This window comes from Equus caballus, chromosome 7 (assembly GCF_041296265.1).
Source record: "Equus caballus isolate H_3958 breed thoroughbred chromosome 7, TB-T2T, whole genome shotgun sequence".
Classification (NCBI taxonomy): Eukaryota; Metazoa; Chordata; class Mammalia; order Perissodactyla; family Equidae; genus Equus; species Equus caballus.
Window position 1 is genome coordinate 2,861,515 of NC_091690.1, and position 25,122 is coordinate 2,886,636.

General features: G+C 64.5%; 1 protein-coding gene across 1 annotated transcript; it reads left to right on the forward strand.

Annotated features, from left to right (window-relative positions):
- The first annotated feature begins 437 nt into the window (after nt 1-437).
- Nucleotides 438-24,765, forward strand: PIAS4 (protein inhibitor of activated STAT 4). The gene is made up of 11 exons (XM_023644425.2): nt 438-604; nt 5,275-5,701; nt 16,261-16,345; nt 17,053-17,094; nt 17,282-17,372; nt 17,488-17,616; nt 17,685-17,790; nt 19,655-19,728; nt 19,809-19,969; nt 22,500-22,630; nt 22,942-24,765. The coding sequence occupies exons 1-11, from the start codon at nt 578-580 to the stop codon at nt 23,202-23,204; spliced, it is 1,536 nt and encodes a 511-aa protein (XP_023500193.1). The 5' UTR covers nt 438-577; the 3' UTR covers nt 23,205-24,765.
- The last annotated feature ends 357 nt before the right edge of the window (nt 24,766-25,122 follow it).

Consider the following 25,122-nt stretch of genomic DNA (forward strand, 5'->3'; position numbering starts at 1 on the left):
ATGCACGAGCTCCGGGGAACCGGGGAGGGGGTCCCGCATTGATCAGCCCGGGGCCAGCAAAAGGGGTGCAGCGCCTGCTCCCCATGTGCCGCGCCAGGACCCGGATGTGCAGCGCGCGGGGCGACCTGGCGGCCGCCGCGCTGGAGCAACCGTCTCCTCCCCGACCCGACGCCGCGGGGCGAACGGGCACACACCTGACGGCCGCCTCGCGCCGAAGGCCGCGGCACCTGACCGCCTTGTCGTGCCCGCCCGCCCGCTTCCGCCTTTTCTGCCCAGACCGCAACCGGCGCCCGCCCAGACTTGTATTGGGCTCGTGCCCCTTTAAGAAGCCAGACTCGGCCCGGGGTGGGCGTGGTCGCCGCGAGCGAAGGGGGGAGGGGGCGGTGTCCGGTCACTCTGATTGGCCCGAGGCCCGGGCGGTGGCCGCGCGCGCCTGCGCAGTGGGCGCCGGCGCGCGACGGCGGGAGGAGGGCGCGCGGGCGCTAATTGGCCGCGGCGGCGGCCCCGCCCACGAGTGGCGGGCGGTCACGTGACGCGACGGCTGGGGGCTCCCGGCGCGGGGACGCTGGTGGCCAAGATGGCGGCAGAGCTGGTGGAGGCCAAAGTGAGTGAGCGGCGGCGGCGCCGGCCCGGCGGGCGGGCGGGCGGACGAGGGACGGGCGCGGGCGGCGGCCCGAGGTCTGCGCCTCCCGCCCGGGGCCCTGCGGCGCGGCCCGCCCGCCGCTCGCCGCCTTCCCCTCGCCCGCCCCCGGTCCCGGGCTCCGCGAGCGGGCTGGGGGGCGGGGAAGCCGGGGGCGGGGCCTCGGAGCCTCACCCCAACCTCGGCGCCCGGGGTCGGGCCTCGGGCTCTAGGCGGGGCCCGAGCGGTCCGGGGCCGGCTCTCCGCAGACCCGGGGACAGGGCCGCGCCTCCTGGCTGGAGGCACCGTCCCCCCAGGCGGCTTGACGGGCCGGGCCGCCCGTCCCCTCCTCGCCCCGGGCGGGGGTCCCTGCTCGTCGGCCGGGGGGAGTGTCTTGGCCTGCCCGCCCCCTCTTCGGGGCCCAGAGGACGGCATCGGGGGCTCAGCCTCCCCGCCCAGCGGGCCGGGCTGGGCTTGGCGACTTCCTGCTCGGAAAGGTTCCCTGACTCTTCTGCCACCGCTTCCCCCGTCCCGGGTGGCGAGCCAGCGTCCGGAGCCGCCCCCCGACTCCGGGTGTTCTCTGGGGGTCTGTACCCCACGTTGGGGTCTGGAGCCCCTGTGCGGCTCCCGCGTGGGTCCCGGGGCCCCGCCCCCCTCCCGACACCCTCCGTCTCGGCCCCGGAGTGGGCGCGGTGCTCAGGGAGCTTGCCCACCGCCCTGGACGGAGCCCGGACCCCTCTTCTCGGTCAGCAGCCTTCTCACTGCGTCCTCTGAGTGTTGGGTCCTGGGCTCTGCGTTCCTCCTCCCTCCTTCCCCTCGGACAGCGTCTGAGAGTCTTTGGATTCTGTTCCTGGGGGCTCTGAACCCCACACTGAGTGGGACCAGACCCCGCTCGTCTAGTCCCTTGTCAGTCTGCTTCTCCGATCAGACCCTCTCCCCACACAGCCCCCGGATCCCCTGCTTTCGGTCCCCTTAGGAACCCCAGCTGTGGCTTCTCGGCCCCCCTGCCTTTCTGCCGATGTCTTGTGTTGGTCCTTGGAGGGGCTGGTTGCGGGTTAGGCCTCTTTTTGGGGATAGCTCCTCGTGCTTCTCCCCCATGCTCCAGTTGGGGGTGCAGGTTCCGCATCTAGATGCCATCCCTTCTCCCAGCTTGTGGCCTCTTCAAACTCTCTTGGAGTTGAGCTAGGAGCGTCCTTGTCCCAGAGATGTGCCCTCCTGGAGGTGAGGCTCCAGAACCCTTGCCCCTGGCTGGACTAGGGCTCTCCCTTAGTGCCCTGAGAAGTTTACTCAAGGCCGCTGATCCCGGGGAGGGGAGGGGGCTGGACCTTCACAGGACCGAGGCGTGGCCGTCTCCCCCTTCTGGGCTCTCCTCCCCGAGGTCCTGACCTGTCAATGTTTTCTCTCCCTGGCTCCTCCGTCTTCTTAGATCTGCCATGTCTTCCCACTGGGATCCGAATGCAGCCCTCAAGGTTCTGTGTTTATAGGGCATGACCCCAGAGTGCCCCCCCAATACCACCCCCCCCACACCTCTGCTCCTCTCCAGGGTTGTGAGAAATTGAGGCTTGCCTCAGAGATGTGGAGGTGTGAACTCTGTAAGCCCAAGGTGGCAGCCCAAGGGCCCAAAGTCCCCCAGCCCTGAAATTTAACCCCTCCCACCCCCCAGTGGGGCTGTGGGCCTGGGACTCCCACCCCCGCTCCAGCGGAGGATAGGGTCTATGCTCCTTTTTACATCCGGGGCCTTGAAACACGATCTGGTGAACTCTACTTGGCCCTCTGCTGGCTGGGGCGCCCCACCCCAATTAAATCAGGTTGACCCTTTTTTCAGGCCGCTGTTCAGGGGGTTTGGGACTCCGCATGACTTTTTCCCTCCTCGGGAGCCTTTTTCTTCAGCTTCTCCATCCCTGCGGAGTGCCTTATGCGTAACTGACATATTCCCTCTTTCAGGCGCTTTCTCAGCCTCTCGTGTTAAGAGCTGGAGATTTTGTCTTTTGGGGTGCAGGAAGGGCTGGTGTGAGAGGGGCTTGTTGATAACCTGTCGATAAACTGGAAATCTGAGACTCCTAGGCCCCCGAGAGGGGTTGAGAGGGCAGGGGTGGCCGCTGGACTCTGAGCTGGCGGGGAGCGTTTTGCACGGATCTCCGGTTTCCTGAAGAGGGGGCCTTGGCTTTCCCCCAACGGCCGCTCCATGGAGCCATGGCCTGGAGAGGGGCCGTGAGGCACAGCAGCTCTGTCCAGGCTGCCGTGTCTCCACGCGGCTCCACACCAGCCCGGAGCTGAGCCTCTGGAAGCTGCAGGGGCCTGGCGCTGTTTATAAACAGATCTGAGGCCAGGCGGGTCAGGATGAAGGCATGGCAGGAAGTGATCTGCGGAGCGCTGGGGCTGCTTCCTGAGCAGCCTTGCCCCCCTCGAGACGCCACCCTCCCGGTGTCAAGGGCAGGCTCCTTGCTGGTGGCAGCTGCTGAGAAACCCGAGCGGCGAACATATGGCAGCTTGAGGGGTGTGCCCCGGGATGCTCCTGTGGCCACTCCGGATGTGCGCCCTGGTGGAAGGGGCGGCCTCGGTGGGGCGGGGGCTCCGAGGGGCAGCCTGCTGTCAGAAGATCCTTGTGGTCGGGCTCAGAAAGGCCGAGCACACCCCACTTTGTCTCCATGGCGCCGTCAGCCTCCACACGACGGTGTCTCTCCCCTCCAAGGCCGTGGGCCCCTTCCAGAGGAAACATCTTGTCTGCAAGCCTTTTTCCTCTGCTCCAGGTGGGACGTCAGGCCGAGGGAGGGGAGCCTCTGTTTTCAGAGCCCCGGACTCTGAGGGCCAGCAGATGCCTAGGTCCCCAGGCAGGGGCTGTGCTGGGGAGTGAGCGCCCCCAGGCCGTGGAAGGAAATGCCCTTAGGAGCCCCACGGCCCGGGGTCCGTGTGCCAGCCCTGCCCCTGACTCGCGGGGAGGCCCCCTGGGACCTCAGCCTTCGCTCCTGCAGCGTGGGCGCCAGTCCCTGTGGGGCTGGGCATGTGGTGGACGCTCCATGGCTGTCGTGAGGGAGGAGGAGGAGGACCCTGCGGCCGGAGGCTCCCCCTCCAGGTTTGGCAGGACTGTTATCTTGAGCCTGGATGGCCCCTCCGCCTTCCGCAGGAGCGTATAGCCAGAAGGGAGCTGAGCGCCCCCGTGCACGGACCCACGCAAGTGTGGGAGCCCAGGGCTCCTGAGTCCCCGGCCGCCAGCAGACTCCTCGCCTGCCTCTTAGACAGCCAGGAAACGGGACATGCCAGAACCTTCTGGCACTCAGGCCGCTCCGTAAACACCTGGCAGGGTTCCCGCCCTCCTCCCACTGTCAGAACTTCTCGAGTTGAGTTTCAGCGATTGATGACTTTCTTTAGGTGTCGTCCCGCCCCCAGCACGCCAGCCATCCATCCCCACTCGGGGGACCTGTGCTATCTTCTTCCCATTGCCCCTGGAAGTTTCTTTTTCCCACCACGTTTCATTCATCACAGGCCAGCCTCAGGGCTCAGCTCGGATGGCCCCGAAACCCTGCTGGCCCGTCCCTCGCAGACACACTGCTTAGGGAGCATTTCGGGGAGCCCGCCCTGGCCGGTCTCATGGAGGGCAGGCCACCGCCAGACGGCCCAGGAGAAAACCCTGGCGTGGCTGGGCTCCTGTGTGTGGTTTGGTCTGGTGGGAGGGACCCTGCCAGGTATTAAGTGCCAGACCTCGTTTGTCCCTTTGCCCCAGCTCAGTGAACGGCACCCCCAGCTGCCAGATTCCCAGAGCCTTCCCCTCAGATCTGCGGTTTTCAGTGGGGTTGATCCTACCTCCTGGGGACACATGGTGATGTCTGTGGGATGTGTACGATTGTCACGACTGGGGTTTGGGGTGCTCCTGGCGTCATTGGGGGGGCTGGGGTGCTGCTCCGCCCCCCACAGCGCCCGGGACGGCCCCCTGGAGGCTGCTGGAGTGATCAGGGGACGTTCTGATGGCAGCGCTCAGTTCTGTGTCACGCTGGGGGCAGCGTCTTAGAGAGCGGCTACCCCGGTTTCTGAGCTGGCCTGGCTGAACCTGGGCTGTGACTCGGGGCTCACACCAACCTGGTGGGGGTGTCTTAAGGATCAGGGTGAGTCTGTGATCATGGCTCCCGCTCACTGCCTGGCCCGTGGTCGGTATTAGGCGAGTTGTGGCTCCCGTCCTCTAGAGCAGAGGGAAGTGTGGTACGTCATCTGGTCCTTCCCACATCCCGCTGGGATGGAGCCTGTCCTCCCTGACGAAGAGCCCGAGGGTCAGAGAGGCCATGAGTGCTGGGCCAGGGGCTGGCTGAGGCTGTTGACGGTAGAGCAAGAGTCCCAGTTCCTGCCCTGGGGACGCTTTCAGGCGGAAGATGGGAAAAGAGGACCTAAATTAGAAGGCAGTGGTGTGGGGGGTAGTGGCGGAGCTTTCGCTGCGTTGGCGAGGCTGAGGAAGGTGGGGGGGGGGGGCGGCAGCCCGCGTGGAGGGGTGCCGAGCCTGGGCCCCCACCCCGCCGGCCAGAACGCAGGGGGCCTGGGGCAGGGCCGGGCAGCGGCTGCCGGGGTCCCCCCCGTCGGGCAGATGCTCCGGGAAGCCCGGCGCCCCGTGGCGGCCCCCCTCCGGCCGCGCCGCCCTGACCCGCGCGTCTGTGCTTGCTCGTCCGCAGAACATGGTCATGAGCTTCCGAGTCTCCGACCTGCAGATGCTCCTGGGTTTCGTCGGCCGGAGTAAGAGCGGACTGAAACACGAACTTGTCACCCGGGCCCTGCAGCTGGTCCAGTTTGACTGCAGCCCCGAGCTCTTCAAGAAGATCAAGGAGCTCTACGAGACGCGCTACGCCAAGAAGAGCTCGGAGCCCGTGCCCCAGCCCCACCGGCCGCTGGACCCCCTGGCCATGCACCCGACCTTCGAGCGGGCCGGCGCCGTGCCCAGGACTCCCCTCTCGGGCCCCAACCTCGACTACCCCGTGCTGTACGGGAAGTACTTAAACGGACTCGGACGCTTGCCCGCCAAGACCCTCAAGCCGGAGGTGCGCCTGGTGAAGCTGCCCTTCTTCAACATGCTGGACGAGCTGCTGAAGCCCACCGAGCTGGGTGAGTCCGCCCCCCGGGGCACCCACCTCCTCCTTCCTGAGCCTCGGGAGCAGCAAGGGGTGGCGGGGCCTGTCCTTCTGGGAAGCTCGGGGCCACCTTTGGGTCTTTACATTAGTGAGCTGTTGCTGTGTAACAAGTTACCCCGATGACAGCTGCCCACAGTAGCCGACACCTCTGGGCGCTCGGTTTCCGAGAGTCGGCACCTGGGAGTGGCCAGCTGGGGACTGCCCAGTGCAGGGCTGCCAAGAGCTCACGGTCAGGCTGTCGGGGGCGGCCACCCGGTCTGAAGGCTCGGCTGAGGCTGGAGGCCGCATCTGCGCGTGGCTGCAGGCAGGCTGGGCTCCTTGCCGGCTGTGGGCTGGGGACCCCCGTTCTCGCCATGGTGGCCTCCAAGACGGCTCGAGTGTCCCCCATCGTGGCACGGTGGCTCACTTCCCGTGGAACCAGTGACCCAGGGCAGGGAGGGGAGAGCGAGTGTGTGCGCATGTGCGTGTGCACAGCCCAGCTGGAGCTGCAGCCTTCTCCTCGGCCGAGCTGGCAAGTGCACACCTTGGTTTCTGCCACATCCCGTGGGTCACACAGGCCGCTCTGAGCAGGGTGGCCAGTGGCTGCGCCAGGAGGTGGGGGCCCCAGGGACCCCGGGAGGCAGCTTCTGCACTCTTACTCCCTAAGGCAGAGGGGCCAGGAGGTGGAGATGACCTCTCTGCTTGCCCGCAGGGGCGTTTCGCAGCAGGCGGCCTGTGGGAGGCTCTGGCCAGTACGGCCGACCGCTCTGGGCATGGCCGGGCGAGCTCCCGATGGGGCACCGGCAGGCGCAGGAGAGGCCAGGGCTCTGAGGCGCTCTGTCCCCACATTGATTGAGCGCCTGCTGTGTGCTGGGCCTGTGTAGCAGCCTTGACGTCAGGGCTGGTCCCGGGCCTCCCGTGGACCCACGGGTTCCAGGCCCTGAGTGTCCTGGGGACCCCCAGCGCCTCTTCTCCCTGCATCTTTCCTCTCTCTTTGTGTGTGTTTTCACTCGTCACTTACTCATAGTGCACGTCTGGGTGCCTGTGGCTGGGTGCCCGCCGGGGGCCGTAGCAGTTGAAGCCCCCGGCCTGGTGGGGAGTCCCTTCTAGCTCCTGAGGGGGCCCCAGCCCTCTGGCACTGTGGGTCCTGCCCTGTCCGGCCCGTTGTCCCATCTCCCGTCCGACCCCTACGTCCTTGCTGAGCCCCACCTTGCGCCGGTGCGGGCTCCGGTCCTGGTTGTCCTGTGTGCCAGGGCAGGGGCCACAGTCCCCACGACCCTGCCCGCCGTGCCCACTCCTGTCCTGCTGCTGACCCAGCACTGTCCTGCTCGGCCGGTGCCCTCCGCGCGCTGCTCCCTTTCGTCCTGGTGGGAGGGCTGGGCAGTGGCCAGGGCGCTGCGGTGCCAGGTGAGGCCGCAGAAGGTGGAGGGGGCGTAGCGGGGGCCCCAGCTGGGTCTGCGCCCCCCCGCCCTGTGTCTGGCACGCAGAGGGGCTCCTCGTCCCCCAGCTGAGAGGCAGGCAGCCCAGCAGCACGTGCCAGGGCTGGTGGCAGCTGGGGACCGGGCCCTTGCTGGCTTCCTGCGACGCCTTCCCCACCTCGGCTCCCCCACCTCTCTCTAGAGGCGGGACCCCGCCCCCAGCTCCTCCGCAGCTTTGGGGTCAGACTGGCCGGCTGGCTGGCTGGCGCTGAGGGTCGAGCAGGCGTTTGAGGCTCCTGAGGACGTGAGAGCCGTCTTCATCCCAGGGCCGGGTTTCCACCGGGAGGCAGCAGGGCGGGCTGGGTGCAGGGCGGGCCGGGGCTGGAGGTGACAGCTCAGGCCACCCTCCGCTGCCCTCCCCTGCCCTGCCCTGCCCGGACCAGGCGCTTCCTTGCCGCACGTTCCTGCCCACAATGCATCGCCGCCCTGAGCCCCCGGGGACCCCGGTCACCTGATCTCCGGGAGTCTGTTCCCCATCTACACCAGGAATGACTCTGCTGGCGGCTCAGAACAAAGAGGCCGACCCCACCCTGTCCCTGCTCCCACCCCCACCCTGCGCCATCCCAGGGTGGCCCCGTCCTCGGGGACCCAGGGCTGCCCGGGCTCCTAGGAAGTGGTCGGGGCACGCGTGTCCTGGGCCCGCAGTCCTGTCCACTGCCCCTCGCTCTGGGGGTCACCCTGGTGGGTCCTGTGGGGGGTGGGGCTCCAGTGCCACCAGCTGCCCCTGCAGCCCTAGCCATGACCCACCGACCAAAGCGAGGCCCAGACCCTCTGGTTTGCTTTCCCGGAAGAGCTGCCGGCCGGCTCCGGGCTGGAGCCCGCGCCAGGCGGCCGGGAGACATAAATCACGCGGAGTGGAATGCTCGGCTGGGGGAGGGGAGGGAAGGGAATAATAGAGCCACAGAGCGGAGCCGGGACCTGAGGACACAGGAGCTGCTCCAGCGGGAGGTGGGACTGGTGCCCAGAAAGGTCAGGAGACTGGCCCAAGGTCACACAGCATCCCGAGCAAGGGGCTCCAGGCCGAGTGCTCAGCCACCCCCCCGAGTCTGACCCCCTCCCTGCACCGTTGGTTCTGAACCACATGAAGGTTCTAGAGCCCATCGCCCCGTCCCAGCCGAGAGTTCAGAGGCCGGCGGCACATGCCTGGGGCAGGGGCGCTTGCTTCCCAACTGCCGGCGGATTTAGGGGGCCGGGAGCGCTGTGCGGGTCACAGCCCATGGTTAGGGGCTCCCTGGGCATCTGATGGCCGCTCAGGGTGACGGCAGCCAGGACCCAACTGAGGAGGACCTGAGCTCCTAGTCAGGGCGCGAGTGGGGACAGGAAGGGCCACCAGGAGCCCATCGGGCGGGAGGAAGGACACATGGTGACCTGATGTCCTGCAGTCAGTGCCTTGCAGGTGGACCACTCGGCCTGTCCCCGTCCTGTGCAGAGTGAGCGAGCACGTGCCCCGGGTCCTGACCACAGGCCCCCTGGAGGTGGGGACTGTGGCACAGGGCACACGTCTGTCTGTCAGCCAGCCTCGAGGCCCTCTTGCTCGTATTGCCCAAGGGACAGCAAGGTAGTGGTGTCCCTGGCCTGGCACGTTTTCCAGGAAGCTGCGCTAGAGGCGGGTAAATGGTCCTGGGCGAGGAATGCCCTGATCGGGGAGTGCAGGGTCCCCAGGGGGGCTGTCGGCACCAGGAGCCCCTTACTGCTCGTTGTGGGGAGGTGGCAGGCAGGAGGGCTTCCTGGAGAAGGCGCATTCGTTCTTGCCCCGGGGGTGAAGAGCGACAAGCCGGACAAAGAGGAAAGACCAGGGCAGCGTGTTCCAGGCAGAGGCCCGGTGGTGGGAGAGCGCTCGTGAATGGAGGCCATTGTGACCCGAGCGTGGGGTGGCACGGGAGGAGGGGCGAGAGCGGCCTGGGCAAGGCGGCAGAGGCCACTGGGAAGAGTGGGGACAGACTGACCGTCCTGAGGGTTTTGGAGTCACCCAAGGTCCAGGGAGCCTTCCCAGGTCTTGTTTTCTTGAGTCCCGTCTGAGCTCAGTGTCATCCACAAGGCTCCAAGAGGCCGCGTGGCCTGCCCGCCGCCCCACCGCCGGCGCATTGCCCAGCCAGGCTCCTCAGTGTGTCTGCAGGCCCGCCTCCTGCCAGGGGAGCCTGGGTGGCCCTGGTCATCCTGTGTCCCATCTCCCAGCACCAGGGGCAGGGGGCCTGCCCCCCCTGGGCAGCTTTGGAGGGGGCCCCGGCTGTGGGGAGCACCCAGCACGACCTGCGAGGGGGCCCGCAGATGGACGGGGAGGTCCCAGGCCCAGCCTGCTGGCTCCCTCTGTCTCCCGCGGTTCCCAGCCCCAGTTTTCGCTGTTCAGCTTCCTCCTTGTTTATTCCCCACACAGCAGTTCACTCTCCCCCAGTAGCCAGAGGAAGCTTTCGAAGAGCAGGCTGGTCACGTCCCTGCTCTGCCCCGTCCCCTCCCTTCTCCCTCTCTCCCCCTTGCTCCCTCCCCTCTGCTCCAGCCGCATGGCCTCCTTGGCCTCCTCGCTGTTCCTCCAACACACCAGGCCCAGTCCTGCCCCAGGACCTTTGCACGGTCTGTTCCTTCTCTCATCCTCCTCCCCACACGTCCACCTGGCCCTTCCCTCCCTGATCGCTGTGTCTACAGCTCGTCTCCCTCTCCTGCTTGCCTTCCCTCACCACCCTCTGGTCCTCCACGGCCTTGCTGCCAACCCCAATGTTGTTTGTTCATTTGTATGCCTGCCTCTTGAACACCGGGGTCTGTGGGACTGGCTTGTTCTCCGCTGCATCCATGGGATGGAGGGCCTGGGGGGGCACCTGCGTAAGCAAAGGCTTGGAGCTGAGAGGCAGCCTGGGGGCCTCAGTGAGGCCCCCAAACTAAGATCCTTGAGCTCCTGGCCCACGTTGGTAACCCCACGAGTGGGAAGTCACAGGCCCATCGGACGGGTGCGGGCACCCAGGTTCCTCGCCCCTGTGAGTGGACGAGCTGGGACTCGAACCCAGAGCCCCTGACACGGGGCTCATGGTGCCCGTCTTCTGCCTGCTGGGGGCGAGGCGCCCAGCACCCGGCCCGGGGACTTCCCGCTGCCGCCAGGACACCACCCCAGCAGCACCCACGCCCCGCGCCATGGCTCAGACCTCGACGTCACGCTGGCCTGACTCTAGATTTGGGGAGCTGATGCTGGATCTCTGGGCAGGGAGGGGTCAGAGACCCTGCGGGCGGGGCATCGGCCTGGACGAGGGGCCTTGTCCTCCTCTGTCCCCTGAGGCCCCTGGGGCTTGGGCAGTGGGAGGGAGAACGTCCCATCCCGTCGACCTCTTGAAACCCCCTCTTCTTTCCTCGTCCGAGCTTCTGTGGAAGTCCGTGTTGGAGTTAGGAACCCGGGCCGGCAGTGGGGACCCCACGGGAGCCTTCCTCCCCCACAAGCGCAGCCCGCAAGGAGGCGGGCGGCTGTGTCCTGGCCGCGCCCGGGTACCTGCGCCGTGAGCGTCTGCGCCGTCGTTACTGCTCTTTGCTGGTGGCACTTCGCATGGCGGCCCGCAGCCCAGGGTGGAGCTGGTGTCCGGCCCCCGTCGCTTCTTGGATGGCGCCCCGGGCCTGGCTCCCAGTCTGCCGGGTTCCCTGGCTCCTCCAGGAGTTCCAGCCCCGGGCGCACATCAGCGCCCCCCTTGCCCTGCCCCACAGCCGCACAGGTGACAGCAGGAGTGCTGGGGACTGGTTCAGGGTCTGCGACGACACCAGGATGCTGGGAGGTTGTGTTGGATGCTAGGAGTAAACGTGTTGGAGATGCACTGAGCGGGGAAGGAGGTGGGGAGGGCCAGAAGGGGGGGTGGGCGCAGTGTTTAGATGAAGGCGCTTGTCCTGGTGGCGTTTGCACAGAATTAAAAGACACCAGGGCCATGTAGATGGTTGGAGAAGGAATGTTCTGGAAGAGGGGATGACCAGTGCAAAGGTCCCGAGGCAGATGTTCTTGGCGGGTGGGGAGCATGAGGAGGAGGCCTGGGTGGCTACCATGGACTCAAGGCCACCAGGGGTGGGCACAGAGCATCACCCCAGGCGCTGAGCTGGGGGAGCCGGGAGAGCAGCGAGGGGTCTGCGGGTCGATCAGACTGAGCCGGGTACCGGGCATGGGAGGGGCCGCCCTGGGTGCGGTGTGGAAGCAGAGCTAACAGGACTGGCCAGGCAAGTTGCTGTTGGGGTGGGGGCACGAGAGTCACCGACACCACACACGACCGGGCCCTGAACAGCTGACGGGGTGGAGCTGCCCCTGGCCCAGAGGGCGAGGGTCTGGGTTTGGGGGATCCCCAGCCGCCTCCCGACGGGGTAGGTCGTGCCGTGTGCCAGCCGAGGTGGCGGCTTGCCTCCTGCCTGCCTGCGACGTGGCTTGCCGGAAGAGCCGTTGGCCGCCCGGGCTGAGGACGCAGCAGAAGATTAGAGCGTGGGCGCATCCCCTGTCCCCGCAGCAGCCTCGGCTGGAGATGGGAGCCCTTCCAGGGAGGGACCACGCAGTCTGGTCTTCCGACAACCCGGCTCCCCTGCCTTTCTCACACTGTCTGCGGCAGAGCTCCCTGGCGAGCGAGGCTCCCACACAACCTGCCGGCCCCCCGCCACCCCTGGGGACACTGCAGGATGGGGCTTACTTTTTTTTTTTTTTTTTTTTTTTTTTTTTAAAGATTTTTTATTTTTTCCTTTTTCTCCCCAAAGCCCCCCGGTACATAGTTGTGTATTCTTCGTTGTGGGTTCTTCTAGTTGTGGCATGTGGGACGCTGCCTCAGCGTGGTCTGATGAGCAGTGCCATGTCCGCGCCCAGGATTCGAACTAACGAAACACTGGGCCGCCTGCAGCGGAGCGCGCGAACTTAACCACTCGGCCACGGGGCCAGCCCCAAGATGGGGCTTACTTTTGACCTCCCACCCAGCCGTCACAGCCCAGCTTGGATATTCTGAGCCCCCCACCCCCCAATAATTGTCCCCAGGCTCTTCGCACAGGTCTGGGCGTGTCTGCAGGTGGTCTCTAGGCAGCTCTCCTCCAGGACCCCCCCAGGACCCCGCAGGGACCAGCCGGGCCCACAAACATGCGTGATCGGGGAGCAGAGTGCCGATGACAGCAGCCCCCTCTCACTGAGCGCCAGCTGCAGACGGAGGCTCAGGTGGGGCTGGAGGCGTGGCCCCGGGCAGAGCTGGGGTACCACCCCAGGCGGCCTGGCTTCTGAGCCTGAGCTGGTTTGAAACTCACATCCTGTTTGCCTTTTAAAGACATTACCCGTTGTGTTTTGGAATCCAGAAGGTTCGAAAGCGGGGGCTGGCTGAGGAGGGCCAGGGGCCAACCCCACTGGCTACCTTGCCTCGTAAAGCAGGACTTGCTGACACGCAGGCGCGCCTGTCTGCGTGCTCAGGGGCCCTGGTGGCTTTGGGGTACAAGGCAGAGTGGGGACGCCGAGGCAGAAACCAAGCGGCTTGCCAAGCTGAAAATACTTACACCCGGGCCCTTTATAGGCCCAGCCTGCCCGCACTGTCCTGAAGGGTTTGCGGTGTAGATAAAGCCCGCTCCTGCCCCCCTCGCAGCCCTCCGAGGCCGCACCTGTGGCCACCGCTCGCCGCCTCCCCAGGGACGGCCTTGGCACCGACGAGCAGGGCGGCGTCTGCGCAGGCGTCCCCCGGGGCGCTGCTCCGCACCCGCTGTTTGCGCCTAGAGACTCTCGGAAGGTCCTCCTGGTCGGAACGCAAAGGGCCGCTTGAGCCTTCGTCCCCCGTTTGCCCCGTTGCCTAGTGCTCCTCGGACGGTGTCCGGGAGCGCGTCTTCACCAGGCCACGTTGTGGGCGTTCGGCTCGCTGGCAGTCTGTGGCGGAGGTAACGGGTGGGGTGGCCGTGGCCTCCGCCATCCCGTGTGTGAGCGTGTCTGCAGTTGTGGCTCCACAGCCACCGGGAGGCCGGCTCTGCGGCTGTGTGCGTGATTTTGATGATCTGCGAGGTTGCCCCCTCCTCCCCCTCCAGCCGCAGCCTCGTCAACTTTGTCAGACTTTCAGTCTCCTCCAATCTGTCGCTCAGATGGTTTCTCAGTGTGGCTTTAAATCGAGGTGTAATTTACACGCAACGCAATCCACAGATACCGTAGCGTGCCGTTTGAGTGGTAACAAATGAGCGTACCCGGTACCCCAGATGCCATCGAATACAGAGCATTGCCATCACCGTGATGGCCCGCCTGCCCCTTCCGGGCAGTCCTCACCCCCTCCAGAGGCGACCTCTGTTCAGATTCCTGTCGCCACAGATCAGCGTGGCCTGTTCTAGAACACGACGTGACACGCCTGCCTCCTTTGGCTCAGCGTGACGGTGTTGAGGTTTGTCCACGTTGTTGTGTGGATCTCAGGTTTTGTTCCATTGCGTGAACATACCGCAGCTGGTTTACACGTCTGCCATTGCCGGGACCCAGGTTGTCTCCAGTTCAGGGCCGTTAGGAATAAATCTGCCGTGAATGTTCCCGTACAGGTTTTTGTAGACGTATTTCCATTTATTTGGGGGGCAGATGTCCAGAGGGGGATTGCTGGGTTCTGGGGTAGGTGTGTGTTTAAGTTTTTTAGGAGCTGGCCCACAGTTTTCCCAAGTGGTCGTACCAGTTTATACTCCACAGCAGAGAGAGATGGCTCCACATCCTCGCCAGCACTTGGAGTTGTCTGTCTTTTCATTTTAGCCCTTCTAGTGTGAATGTCGAAGTTGCGGTGTTTTTTGTTTTTTTTTTTTTTTGAGGAAGATTAGCGCTGAGCTAACATCTGCCACCAATCCTCCTCCTTTTTTGCTGAGGAAGACTGACCCGGAGCTACCATCCATGCCCATCTTCCTCTACTTTATATGTGGGATGCCTGCCACAGCATGGCTTACCAGGCTGTGCCATGTCCACACCCAGGATCCGACCTGGTGAACCCTGGGCCGCCGAAGTAGAACATGTGCACTTAGCCGTCACGCCACTGGGCCGGCCCCTTGAATGTCGAAGTTTTAAACCAATCTTACATCCCAGGACCATTCCCAGGGGCCCTGGATATTTGCTAATGTTTTAAGATTTATTTATTCATTTATTAAAATTTTATATTTTTTTCCTTTTTCTCTCCAAAGTCTCCCATTACATAGTTGCATATTTTTTAGTTGTAGGTCCTTCTAGTTGTGGCGTGTGGGACACCGCCTCAGTGTGGCCTGATGAGCGGTGCTGTGTCCACGCCCAGGATCCCAACCAGCAAAACCCTGGGCCGCCGAAGCAGAGTGCATGAACTTAACCACTTGGCCACGGGGCCAGCCCTGCTAATGTTCCGTTGAGGGTTTTTACGTCTGTGTTCAGGAAGGATGTTTGTCTGTACCTTCCTTTCTTGATGCGTTTTTGTTTGGTTTAGGCATCAGGGTTATGCCGACTCGTGAAATGGGTTAAAGAGTGTTCCTCCTTTATTCTCTTCATTTACGTCAAGTTTGACTGGTTTCTTCCTTAAATGTTTGATAGAATTCACTGATCTGGGCCTATATTTTTCTTTGTGGAAAGATTGTTAATTACAAACTCAGTTTCTTTAACCGATAAAGAACTTTTCAAACTTTCTATGTCTTTTGGTGCTAGTTTTGGTAATTTGCACCCTTGGAAGAATTTGTCCCTTTCATCTAAGTTGTCGAGTCTCTTGGCATGGAGCCATTCGTTATGTTGTCCTACTAACCCAAAAGGCTGTAGGATCTGTACTGTTGTCCATTTTTTGTTCTGATAGCTTGTGTTCTCAAGATCTTTTTTTTCCCCCTGAGGAAGATTGGCCATGAGCTAACGTTTGTGCCAGTCTTCCTCTATTTTGTGTATAGGACGCTGCCTCAGTGTGGCTGCCGACAAGTGGTGTAGGAATCAAACCCGGGCCACCCAAGCAGAGTGCGCTGAGCTTCACCACTAGGCCATGGGGCTGGCCCCTCGACATCTTTTTCATTGCTGCCTCGCTCACTAGGTGTCTGTCAAAGAACTGTGGCTTTGTTGGTTTTCTCTGTTGTTGGCTTTCTGTTTCACAGGCTTCCATTTTTGTCTTTAATTTCCTTCTTTCTAATGACTTTGGCTTTAATTTGCTCTTTTTCTAGCCTGTCGTGGAGGAAGTGTGTAAGTCATTGATTTTTAACCTTTGTCTTTTTTGTTTCTTCTTCTTTTTTTTTTTTGCTGAGGAAGACTCGTCCTGAGCTAACATCTGTTGCCAATTTTTCTCTTTTGTGTGTGGGCCACCACAGCATAGCCACTGACAGCTAAGTGGTGTAGGTCCACACTCGGAAACCAAACTGGGGCTGCGAAAGCACAGCACACCGAACTTAACCAGTGGGCCTCTGGGGCTGACCCTTCTTTCTTGTTTGATGGGGGCGTTTAAAGCTATGACTTTCCGTCTCGTGACTGCTCTAGCTGCCTCCCCCAGTTTTGGCGTGCTGTGTTTTCTCGTTCAGTGCAGAGCATCTCCTCCTCCGGCCGGGGGTTCTCAGTGCAGTCACAATGGAGAGTGAAGAGCTGGCTTTTTGCCACCAAGGTCTCCATCCTCTGGCTGACTTTCCTCCGCCTTCTGCACCCAGTGGGTGCTTTGTGGTGGCCAGTAAGGCTCTGTGTGTGGCGTCCCCACCCCTACTGTGCGCCGGGCCCACCCTGTGACTCTTGTCTTGTGCACCTGGAGGTTTGCTGCCGTTTCCCTTCCTCGTCTCCTTGGCTGGCTGTGACCGCCCAAGGCACCCCTTCTGTCCAGTTTGTCCCTGTCCCCTACGGCAGCACCGTGCACGGCCCACTGAGGGCTCTTTAGGTGCAAGGCCTGTGCCGAGCGCTTCTCAGTCTTCCTGAACAGATGCCTGAACCCTGGGGGCCGCATGGCTCTCAGCAGGGCACGGGGTGTCCTGAGAGTTTCCTGAACCACAGGCTGTGGCGAGCGGCCCCAAGGAGGGCCAGGGTCCGCCCCCATCCCCCATGTCTGCCCGCCCGGCAGGGGCTCAGCCTTCCATTTCCTGCTTCCCAGCCTGAAGAGGGCCAGGTCTGTAGAGATGACCATGGTGGGCGCCCTCGCTGGGGGACCAGACATGACCCTGACCCCCCGTTTGTCTTCAGTCCCACAGAACAATGAGAAGCTCCAGGAGAGCCCGTGCATCTTCGCGTTGACGCCCAGACAGGTGGAGCTGATCCGGAACTCCAGGTGCGCTGTGCCCTGCCGTCCACGTGTCCCCAGGGCCGGCCCTCTGTGTGGGGCAGGGTGCCGGGTTGGCGTGTTCCCATGGACCTGCAGCCCCGGAGCTGGCTGGCTGCCCCTTTAACAGGGGCCCTCCCCTGGGCACTGCGACGTTGGGCCTGGTCACCCCCAGGGGGCTGTCCTGGGCGCTGTGGGGGCTAAGCAGCATCCTGGGCCCCACCCTCTCACTGCTAGGAGACCCCCAGTGTGACAACCACAGATGTCCCCAGACGTCGCCTGCTGTCCCTTGGGGGCAGCATCGCCCCAGCTGAGGACACTGGGCTGTGACAGATGGGGGACAGAGGCTGGTCCCAGGGCTTTGACTCTGCTCTCGGTGGCCCCTCCGTCTCCAGCTGTGCACAAGTCACCGCCAGAGCAGCCCCATGTCGGGTGCTCGGCACATGCGTGGCCACACCTGCCACCCACGTCCTGTTCCCACCAGCTGCCCCGTCATCCGGGAGGGGCGGTCATTTGTCTGGGTCACCAGGGAGTCAGTGGTAGGAGAGAACATTCTGGGTGGCACCTGTCGGCCTTCAGTGGCAGGGGAGGCAGCGGGCCGGCCGGGCGGCTGGTGCGGGAGGGGCCCACAGTCACCTGGCTGAAGTGGCGGCTGGTGGCCGGGCGCCCTGCTCCCTGACGCCCCCTCTCTCCCCTCTGATTCCCTCTGCACACAGAGAGCTGCAGCCTGGGATCAAGGCCGTGCAGGTTGTCCTCAGGTGAGCCCGGTCTGCCCCACCTGCGCCACAGCCCCTCTCCCTGCGGCAGCCTCTTGGTGCCCCGGCAGGGGGCATGGGCTGCTCCTCGCTCCCTCCTGCCGTCTGCCCTAGTCCGTGGGTGCCCCACCCCCACCCACTCCCCCGCCCCTCCCGGCCCGCGGCCCCACGGCCCTCATTTTCGTTGCAGAATCTGCTACTCGGACACCAGCGGCCCTCAGGAGGACCAGTACCCACCCAACATCGCCGTGAAGGTCAACCACAGCTACTGCTCGGTCCCGGTGAGCGGGGCCCCGTGCAGCCCGGCTCCGCCATGGCACAGGCTGGAGGGGCGGGGGACGCGGAGGGCGAGTCACGGCCTGGCCCCGGCGGTGGCCTGACCGCGTGTCTCCCCAGGGCTACTACCCCTCCAACAAGCCCGGAGTGGAGCCCAAGAGGCCGTGCCGCCCCATCAACCTCACCCACCTCATGTACCTGTCCTCGGCCACCAACCGCATCACTGTCACCTGGGGCAACTACGGCAAGGTGAGTGGGCCGGGGGCCGCCCCGCCCGCCGCCGCCCACCCGGCCCTGACGCCCCCCTCTGCCCCCAGAGCTACTCCGTGGCCTTGTACTTGGTGCGGCAGCTGACGTCCTCGGAGCTGCTGCAGAGGTTGAAAACCATCGGCGTCAAGCACCCGGAGCTGTGCAAGGCGCTGGGTGAGTGCGGCCGGCCTCGCGGGGCCTGGGCACCGTCCGTCACCGGAGGCCAGGGCGCTGGGGGGCCCTGGAGGGCACGGGGCAGGGAGCCAGGCCGCAGAGCCTGCGGTGCCGAGGCCCCGAGGCCGGGACGAGCAAGGCCTGTGGGGGTCCCGGTGGCAGCAAGAGGCCTTGGAGGGCTCCCCGGAGGGGAGGACCCCCCCTCCCGGGGTGATGGATGTCTAGGCAGGGAACAGGGCGGGCGGGGGACGGGCACAGAGAGCAGAGCCGAGGACGGATTCACAGGCCTCGATGCAGGTCTGACCAGAGAGGGTGAGACGGTTCATTTTTCTCTCTTCTCCCTTTAACACCCAAAAAAGGTGGGGGCGATGTCTAGAGCATTAAGAACCCCCCCACTAAGACTGGCAGGCAGCCTGGCCCTGTTTCTCTTCCTGCGCCCTTGCACCCAGGTGCTCAGGAACGCAAGGATCCCTCTGCGGTGCAGCTGTGTGGCCGCGGGCAGCTCACTGGCCCTCTCTGATCACCCAGAGGCCCTTGTGGGGCGCCTTGTGGCAGTGACCCTGGGCAGTCAGGCTGGGCCATGTCTCCATCTGACGAGTGGGGATGCTGAGGCGCAGAGTGGCAGAGTCAGGGCTGTGACCCCAGGGCCTCAGCCCCCCACCCCACCACCTCCCTTTCCCCTCAAAGCCCTTTCTTCACCCCTCACCTGCCCGTCTCCCTGCGGGGACAGTGCCAGCGTGCCCAGAGGAGGCGGGCTCCCTGCAGGCACCCTGGCCTCGGTGCCTTTGGGCCGGGGCAGGGGGTGGGGCAGGAGCCCTGCTGCCCCGGCCCCTGCCGGCCGAGGGGCAGGGTGTCCCTGTAGCCAGCTAGCCCCAGGCCGGCATCTCGGCCGCTGGCTTCCTCTAGTCGTGACTGGGAGGTCCTGTGCTCGTCTCGAGGGACCCCTCCTGCTGCACGTGCCGTCCCCCCGTCAGCTCGGGCGGTGAGGCCTCGCTCTGCAACCTGGTGCGCTGCGTCCGGTCCCGGCTGCCCGGGGTCTGCTCGCCGGCCAGGCCTCTGGGCCGCCGTTAGCACTGTCAGCAGAGATGGGAGCCGCGGGGCGGAAGTTCACACTGAGTTGTGACTGACTGACTGGACTTTGGGGACAAGCCAGCACGGTCACCCCCAGCCCCGTGCGGGAGGGGAGAGGAGGCTTCCTGGAGGAGGGCATGCAGGGGTGGTGTCGAGGGAGGGGGCAGTTCTGGGCTGCACGAGGGGGGCCTCCACCCAGCAGGGCGGCATCGGGCCACCTGAGCCGTCTGGGGATGGAGTGGCACTGCCTGCTCCGAGTGTTGCCGGTCCCCAGGGCCTCCCGTGGCGTGTGAGCGTTTCTGCAGGGCACATGTGGCTTTGGGGGCCCCCGCCATCTCTTCCTGTTCTGAGGAAGTGACACTCGGCACGTGAGGGAGCTGTGCCCGTGGGTTCATTCCTGCCCCACGGGGTCCGCATCCCTGCCGTGTCCTTTGGAATGGTTCTCATCAGAAGCCACAGCCGCAGCCGTGGCCCTGCTGGCAGCTCTGTGTCGCCTGGATCTTTCCAGAAAAGTTCTGGGGGTCATAAGGAGCCACAGCAGGCGGGCTTGTGGGGGGGTTGGCTGGCCCCTTGGGCACCCAGGGCCTTTGCACAGATGCTCCTCATCCCCTGGGCCCCAGAGCACAGCTTGTACCCCGTCGGCCTGGGGGTGGACATTGGGGCGCTCGCCGGGTGCCCGTTTCCCGGAGCCGGGGCTGTCGAGAGCGCTCGCTACCGGAGAGCACCTCCCCTCAGCCCTGGCCCTGCGGGCGCCCCGGCCCCACTGCTGACGCCGGCTGCCCCCTCTCCGCAGTCAAGGAGAAGCTGCGCCTGGACCCCGACAGCGAGATCGCCACCACCGGCGTGCGCGTCTCCCTCATCTGCCCGGTGAGTCGCGGCGTGCGGCCCCACCCGCCCGTTGCGGCCGGGGCGGCTGTGTGGCCCCGCTCACGTGCCCCTCCCCGCAGCTGGTGAAGATGCGGCTGTCCGTGCCGTGCCGGGCGGAGACCTGCGCCCACCTGCAGTGCTTCGACGCCGTCTTCTACCTCCAGATGAACGAGAAGAAGCCCACCTGGATGTGCCCCGTGTGCGACAAGCCCGCCCCCTATGACCAGCTCATCATCGATGGGTGAGTGGCGGGGTGCACGGGGACCGCCCTGCCTGTGGGGCTGCGCAGGGCTTGGCCCTTTACTTCTGTGGCTCCTGACTACCTGGGGTCACCAAGCTGCCCAGCAGCAAGTGCCCTTGGGCAGCCCCGGGTTACAGAGAGAGGTGTGTCGTCCCTGCAGGACTTCTCGGGGCCTTTGCTGTGCGGGCAGTGGCAGTGTGGCTTAGGGTTCAGAAGGGGTCTCTGGACCCTGGAGGTCCATGGGGCTCCCGTATGACTGTGCGCTCTTGGAGTCGTCTTTTCCCACATAAAATGGGGACTCCAGAGCCCCAGCCTCAAGGTCGCTGCGCGAGCCAGGGAGCCGCTTCCCAGCAGGCGTTGAGCACAGCCTTAGTCACGCTTTCCGTGTAGAAAGGTCAAAAGGACACACGTCTCCCCCAAGTTCTGGTCGCGTCCCGCTTGTCCCCTTCCTAGGGGCCCTGGCCTATGGCCAGGCTGTCCCCACAGCCCGACCAGCAGGCCCTCCCCGTGCCACAGGGAACCGAGGGGAAAAGGCTCTTCTCTCCGGAAGGGAGGCTGTTCGGGTCTTAGGTTTCCAGAAACTGAGCCGAGCACCTGACTGACCAGCTCCCGCCAGGCGCTGGCCACACCCGCCTCCTGTCCCCAGCGCCAGGCGGGGGCAAGGGAGGTAGTGGCCCAGGCAGGAGTGGGCATGCGGGCAGCCACACCCTGGACCCCCAGCCTGTGCAGGCGGACATCCGGCAGGGGCCATGTGCGTCTGGGGACGGGATGGGCCCGACCTGCAGGGCTGGTGTGAATTTGTCCCCACCAGTGAGCACTGGTCTCCGTCCTGTCACCGAACTCAGGGTCCTGCCAAGCCCTCCCTCCCAGCCGTCCCGGCAGGTGGGCCTGGATCATCTCCACCTTACAGATGAGGAAGCTGAGACTCAGAAGGGACAGACGCCAGCCTCCGGCGCCCCTAGCTCATAGGGGGCCGGGATGGGAACCCAGGCCTAGCCAGCTCTGAGCCCAGGCCCCTCCCTTGTGGGCCCAAGCAGGGCGGCCCCGGGTGGAGTGAGGAGGCCCCTGGGGCCGGGCATGAGGGCTGGCCTGAATGGCGTCCCTGTCCCCGGCCTGGCAGCACGGCGCCATCCTCCCCCCAGGCCTCGAGCAGGTCCCTGAGGCGAGGCAAGGCTGGCCACAGCGATGACGGCTCCAGGTGCAGCTGGCACTGGAGAGTGTGGCTGTGCCCCCCACAGACCACCATACCACATGCCCCTGGGGCCTTGGTATAGCCGGGGAGCCTCCCTGGAGGAAGAGTCCTTGATTCATACTTTTATTTCTTGAGGTTTTGCCACCTTGTCATCCCTGGCCCTGAGCTGGTGATCCAGGGGTCCCCAAAAGGACCCAGTCCCAGATCCCACGCCAGGAGCTCCCACTAGGCGTGGGGGTTGGGGGTAACTGAGCCAGACGCACACCTTCCTGTTGCTTGGGCCGCGCATAGAGAGGAAGAGGAGCTGTCAACTGGGGCTTTGGAGAGCGAATAGGAGTTTTCCAGGGGGGGTAAGCATGTTGCAGGCAGAGCTGTGTTCTCACCACGGTGACCCTGGGCTGGGGGTCTGAGTGGTGATGGAGAAGTCTCAGGGTGGGTGGGAGCCAGAGGGTGTCTGGAGCAGGACAGGGTCTCTCTTCTCCGTGACTGACTGAGGTGGTTGAAGGCACCTGGAGACAGGTGTGGCTCTGATGTTGAGCAGATGCTGGGGATGAGGTGGGCCTGGGGCCACTGTGGCCAGTGTGTCCCCTGTGCCAGGCCTGGCCTGGCATGGACACGTGGCCGCTCCTTGGATCCCGTGGGCGTGGCGCTCACCTCGTCCTGCAGGTGGGGAGACTGAGGCCCCGAGGCCAGGCAGTGGCGGGGGGCAGGCCGGGAACCCAGGCGTGCTGCCGCCTGGCCTTGTGGCCTCGGAGAGCTCACGCCTCCTCCTCAGGCCTCAGTTTCTCCATCTGAAATGGGTTGGGCTGGCTGTACATGGCAGAACGGGGCCCAGGCCTATTGCCGTGGGCGCTCTGTTGGGGACGCCGTCGTCTGTGTGGGAGTGAGGGGGCCCCCCTTCTGCTCTGCCCCACTCGGGCCACATGCGCCTGCCCTCCGAGCCTCAGTTTCTTCATGTGTACTGATAGGGGCAGCACAGACTCGAGGTGGGAGCTTGGGCAGCTCAGTTAGGGGCCGGAGAGCTGGACTGTCCTGCGGCGCCCCCAGGCCCCTGCTCTTGAGCAGTTGGAGGGACGCCACACGCTCTCTGTGCTCGCAGCCAGCTGTCACCGCATTAGGAGTGTAGACCTGCAGGCCCCCGAGCGATGTGGCGGACCCTCGGGGCCCAGAACGTGCAGGCCCCAGCAGCCCGGGTCCTCAGGCCGCCAGGCCTGGCCGTGCTTCCTGGAGCCACTTGTGCAGACGGGAGGGCAGCTTAGTGAGCGCCCACAGAACCTCGGGGAGCAGGGTGGGGACAGGGAGCACCCGGCCCAGGAGTCAGCCCTGCTCGCCCCCCAGGCTCCTCTCCAAGATCCTGAGCGAGTGCAAGGACGCTGACGAGATCGAGTACCTGGTGGACGGCTCGTGGTGCCCAATCCGCGCCGAGCGGGAGCACAGCTGCAGCCCCCACTGCCCCATCCTCGTGCTCGGTGAGTCCGCCAGGCCCCCGGTGCCCCAGCCAGCACGGCTCTCCCTGAATCCCTGCTCCATGGGGTTTGCAGTTTCTGAGTGTCTGTGTCCTGCCGTGTGGAGGTGGCACAGTTATCGAGCGCTTGCCATTGCCAGGCCCTGTACAGGGTGCTGGGGACCCAGTGGCGTCAGGCCCAGCTTGGCCTGTCTTCTGGGGCCTGCCACGTGATGAGGAGGACAAGGTGTCCTAGGGCCCCCCTGCCCCGCGCTGGCCTCAGTCTCCCCCTCTGAGTCAGCAGCTGTCCTGAGCGTCTGTCCCTCTCACCCGCAGGCACCTCAGATGCCAACGGGCTCCTGTCCACCCCCAGTGTCAACGGCAGTGCAGTGCTTGGGGGCACCGGCAGTGGTCCCGGTGTGGTGGGCGGTGTGGAGAATGGGAAGCCAGGAGCCGACGTGGTGGACCTCACGCTGGACAGCTCATCCTCCTCGGAGGAAGAGGAGGAGGAGGAGGAGGAGGACGAAGATGAGGACGAGGAGGGCCCCCGGCCCAAGCGCCGCTGCCCCTTCCCGAAGGGCCTGGTGTCGGCCTGCTGACCGCTCGCCGCCGGCCGGACACTCGACTTTCCTGGTGCTCACCACGCGGCGGGGCGCAGGCAGGCCTCGGGTACAGCGGGAGGAGTGAGATATTTTTCTTCTTTTTATTGTTCATTTTGTTTTTCCACCCAAACTTTCCCCGACTCCTGGCACCTGTACCTCTGGACTCTCCTATCGGAGGATTAAAAAAAAAAAAGTAAAATGACAAAAAAAAAAAAGTACAAAAGAAATGCAACAAGCAAACAAAAAAAATCAAACTCTTAACAAACAGGGCAAGCCACCCACACAGCTGCTTCCCCAGCCGGAGTCAGAGCCCCGAAGACTGAGCTGACCCTGGGAAGGGGCGGGCGGGACCCAAGAAGCCGCGCCCCCCGACGCCCCGCCCTGCCTTCCGATGACCATTCCAGCCGGTGCAGAGGGACCCAGGCCGGGCGGGGCGGTGGGGGCAGCTGGGAAGCCAGCCCGCCGTGTGCCCCCTCCCTGGCGGCAACCGCGACTTTGACATTCGTCTGTTCCTTTCCTTTTTTCCTCTCTGCGAACGTGTCCTCTCACCCAGGGACCCTGGAGCGTGCCGCCGAGCAGCAAGCATTTTAGCCAAGAAGCCATGGAGTGGGTTGGGGCGGGGAGGGGGGTGGCGGGGGCACGGGTGGGGCGGCAGGGGGTGGGGGAGGGTGGGGCTGGGAGGGTTCAGCCACAGATGTGTTGTATTTTTTGAAAGTGCAATAACTTGGTATTTTGAAGACCCGGCATGTGGCCAGGACCCCCTGCGGGAGGTGGGGGCCCCAGAGTGTGGCACCGTGTGGCGTTGGGGGGGGGGGGTCTCAGTTTTCTAGCCAGCTACCTCGGTAACTCCAATTCAGGTTAATTTCCCTACGGAACAGCGCAGATCCCACAGATGCCACCGGCCCCTCGCTCAGCGGGGCAGGGAGGGCGTCCACTTCCCAAGGGGCGGCAGGGCCCCCCGCCCCGGCCTCTCTATTTGGGGTGGTTCCTTGCCCCTCTTCTTGCTCTTGGGTTTTCCAACGGGTATGAGGCCTGCCCGGCACCCCCTCCCCGGGAGCCCCTCTCGTCTTCCAACAGGCCCCGGGCAGGGGCTGCCCTTTGGCTCCCAGGCACCCAGCCCGGCTTAGGGGGCCAGGGACCCCTGAGCTCCCACAGCTGCCCCAGATGTCTCCAGGGACCCGTGGCCGCGTGCCCGCCCCCTGCCCAGCATCCTTGGCCCCGCCCCCCCCCACCGACCATGCTTGGTTCTCCAAACCACCTCTGCCCACCGTTCGGTCTTTGCTTTTGATTCCTTACCCCCACCCCACTCTGCCCAGCCCCAGAATAATTTCCCTTTGTATAAACAGAACTCTCCTAGTCAGGAAGCAATATCCTTTCAGGTCTAAAGAAGAAAGGGACAGCAATCTGGTCGAGGGCAAATTCAGTTTTACTGTATAAACTCAGTCGCGCAGTTCGGCCCCCTCCACCTGCACTGGCAGCTGAGGGCCGCTGTTTTCTAATATTTGTATTCTAATTTAATTGTTTTTAAAAAACGCAAATAAAAAAAGATCAAGGTGAAGCCACTGAGGCGTCTGCTTCTCTGTGCGTCGGGGCGTCGCTGGGGTGAGGGGAGCAAAGGACTGCGGCTCTGTCCCGTGCCCACTTCCTCCCTTTGGCTGTGTGACGTCCAGGATTCAAAAGGCACAGCGTTTGGTCCAATGAGGAAGATGTCACTTGAAACTGCTGGGTCTGGTGTCTCTGCTGGGCTGGGCCAGGAATTCAGACAGCCTCGAATTCTAGGATTGTTCCTGTCCCCCCGGGTGGCCCAGAAGACACACAGATGGCCAATAAGCTCCTAGAAAGATGCTTGACATCATTAGTCACCAGGGAAATGCAAGTCATAACCACGAGCTAGCGCCCCACCCCACCAGGACGG

What these genes read in the sequence shown, in the direction of transcription:
- PIAS4 (XM_023644425.2), top strand. Translation starts at nt 578, where the DNA reads ATGGCGGCAGAGCTGGTGGAGGCCAAA. An exon ending in GCCGTGCAGGTTGTCCTCAG is followed by an intron (nt 17,095 to 17,281) that starts GTGAGCCCGGTC and finishes TTTTCGTTGCAG; the next exon opens with AATCTGCTACTCGGACACCA. An exon ending in GACCAGCTCATCATCGATGG is followed by an intron (nt 19,970 to 22,499) that starts GTGAGTGGCGGG and finishes CTCGCCCCCCAG; the next exon opens with GCTCCTCTCCAAGATCCTGA.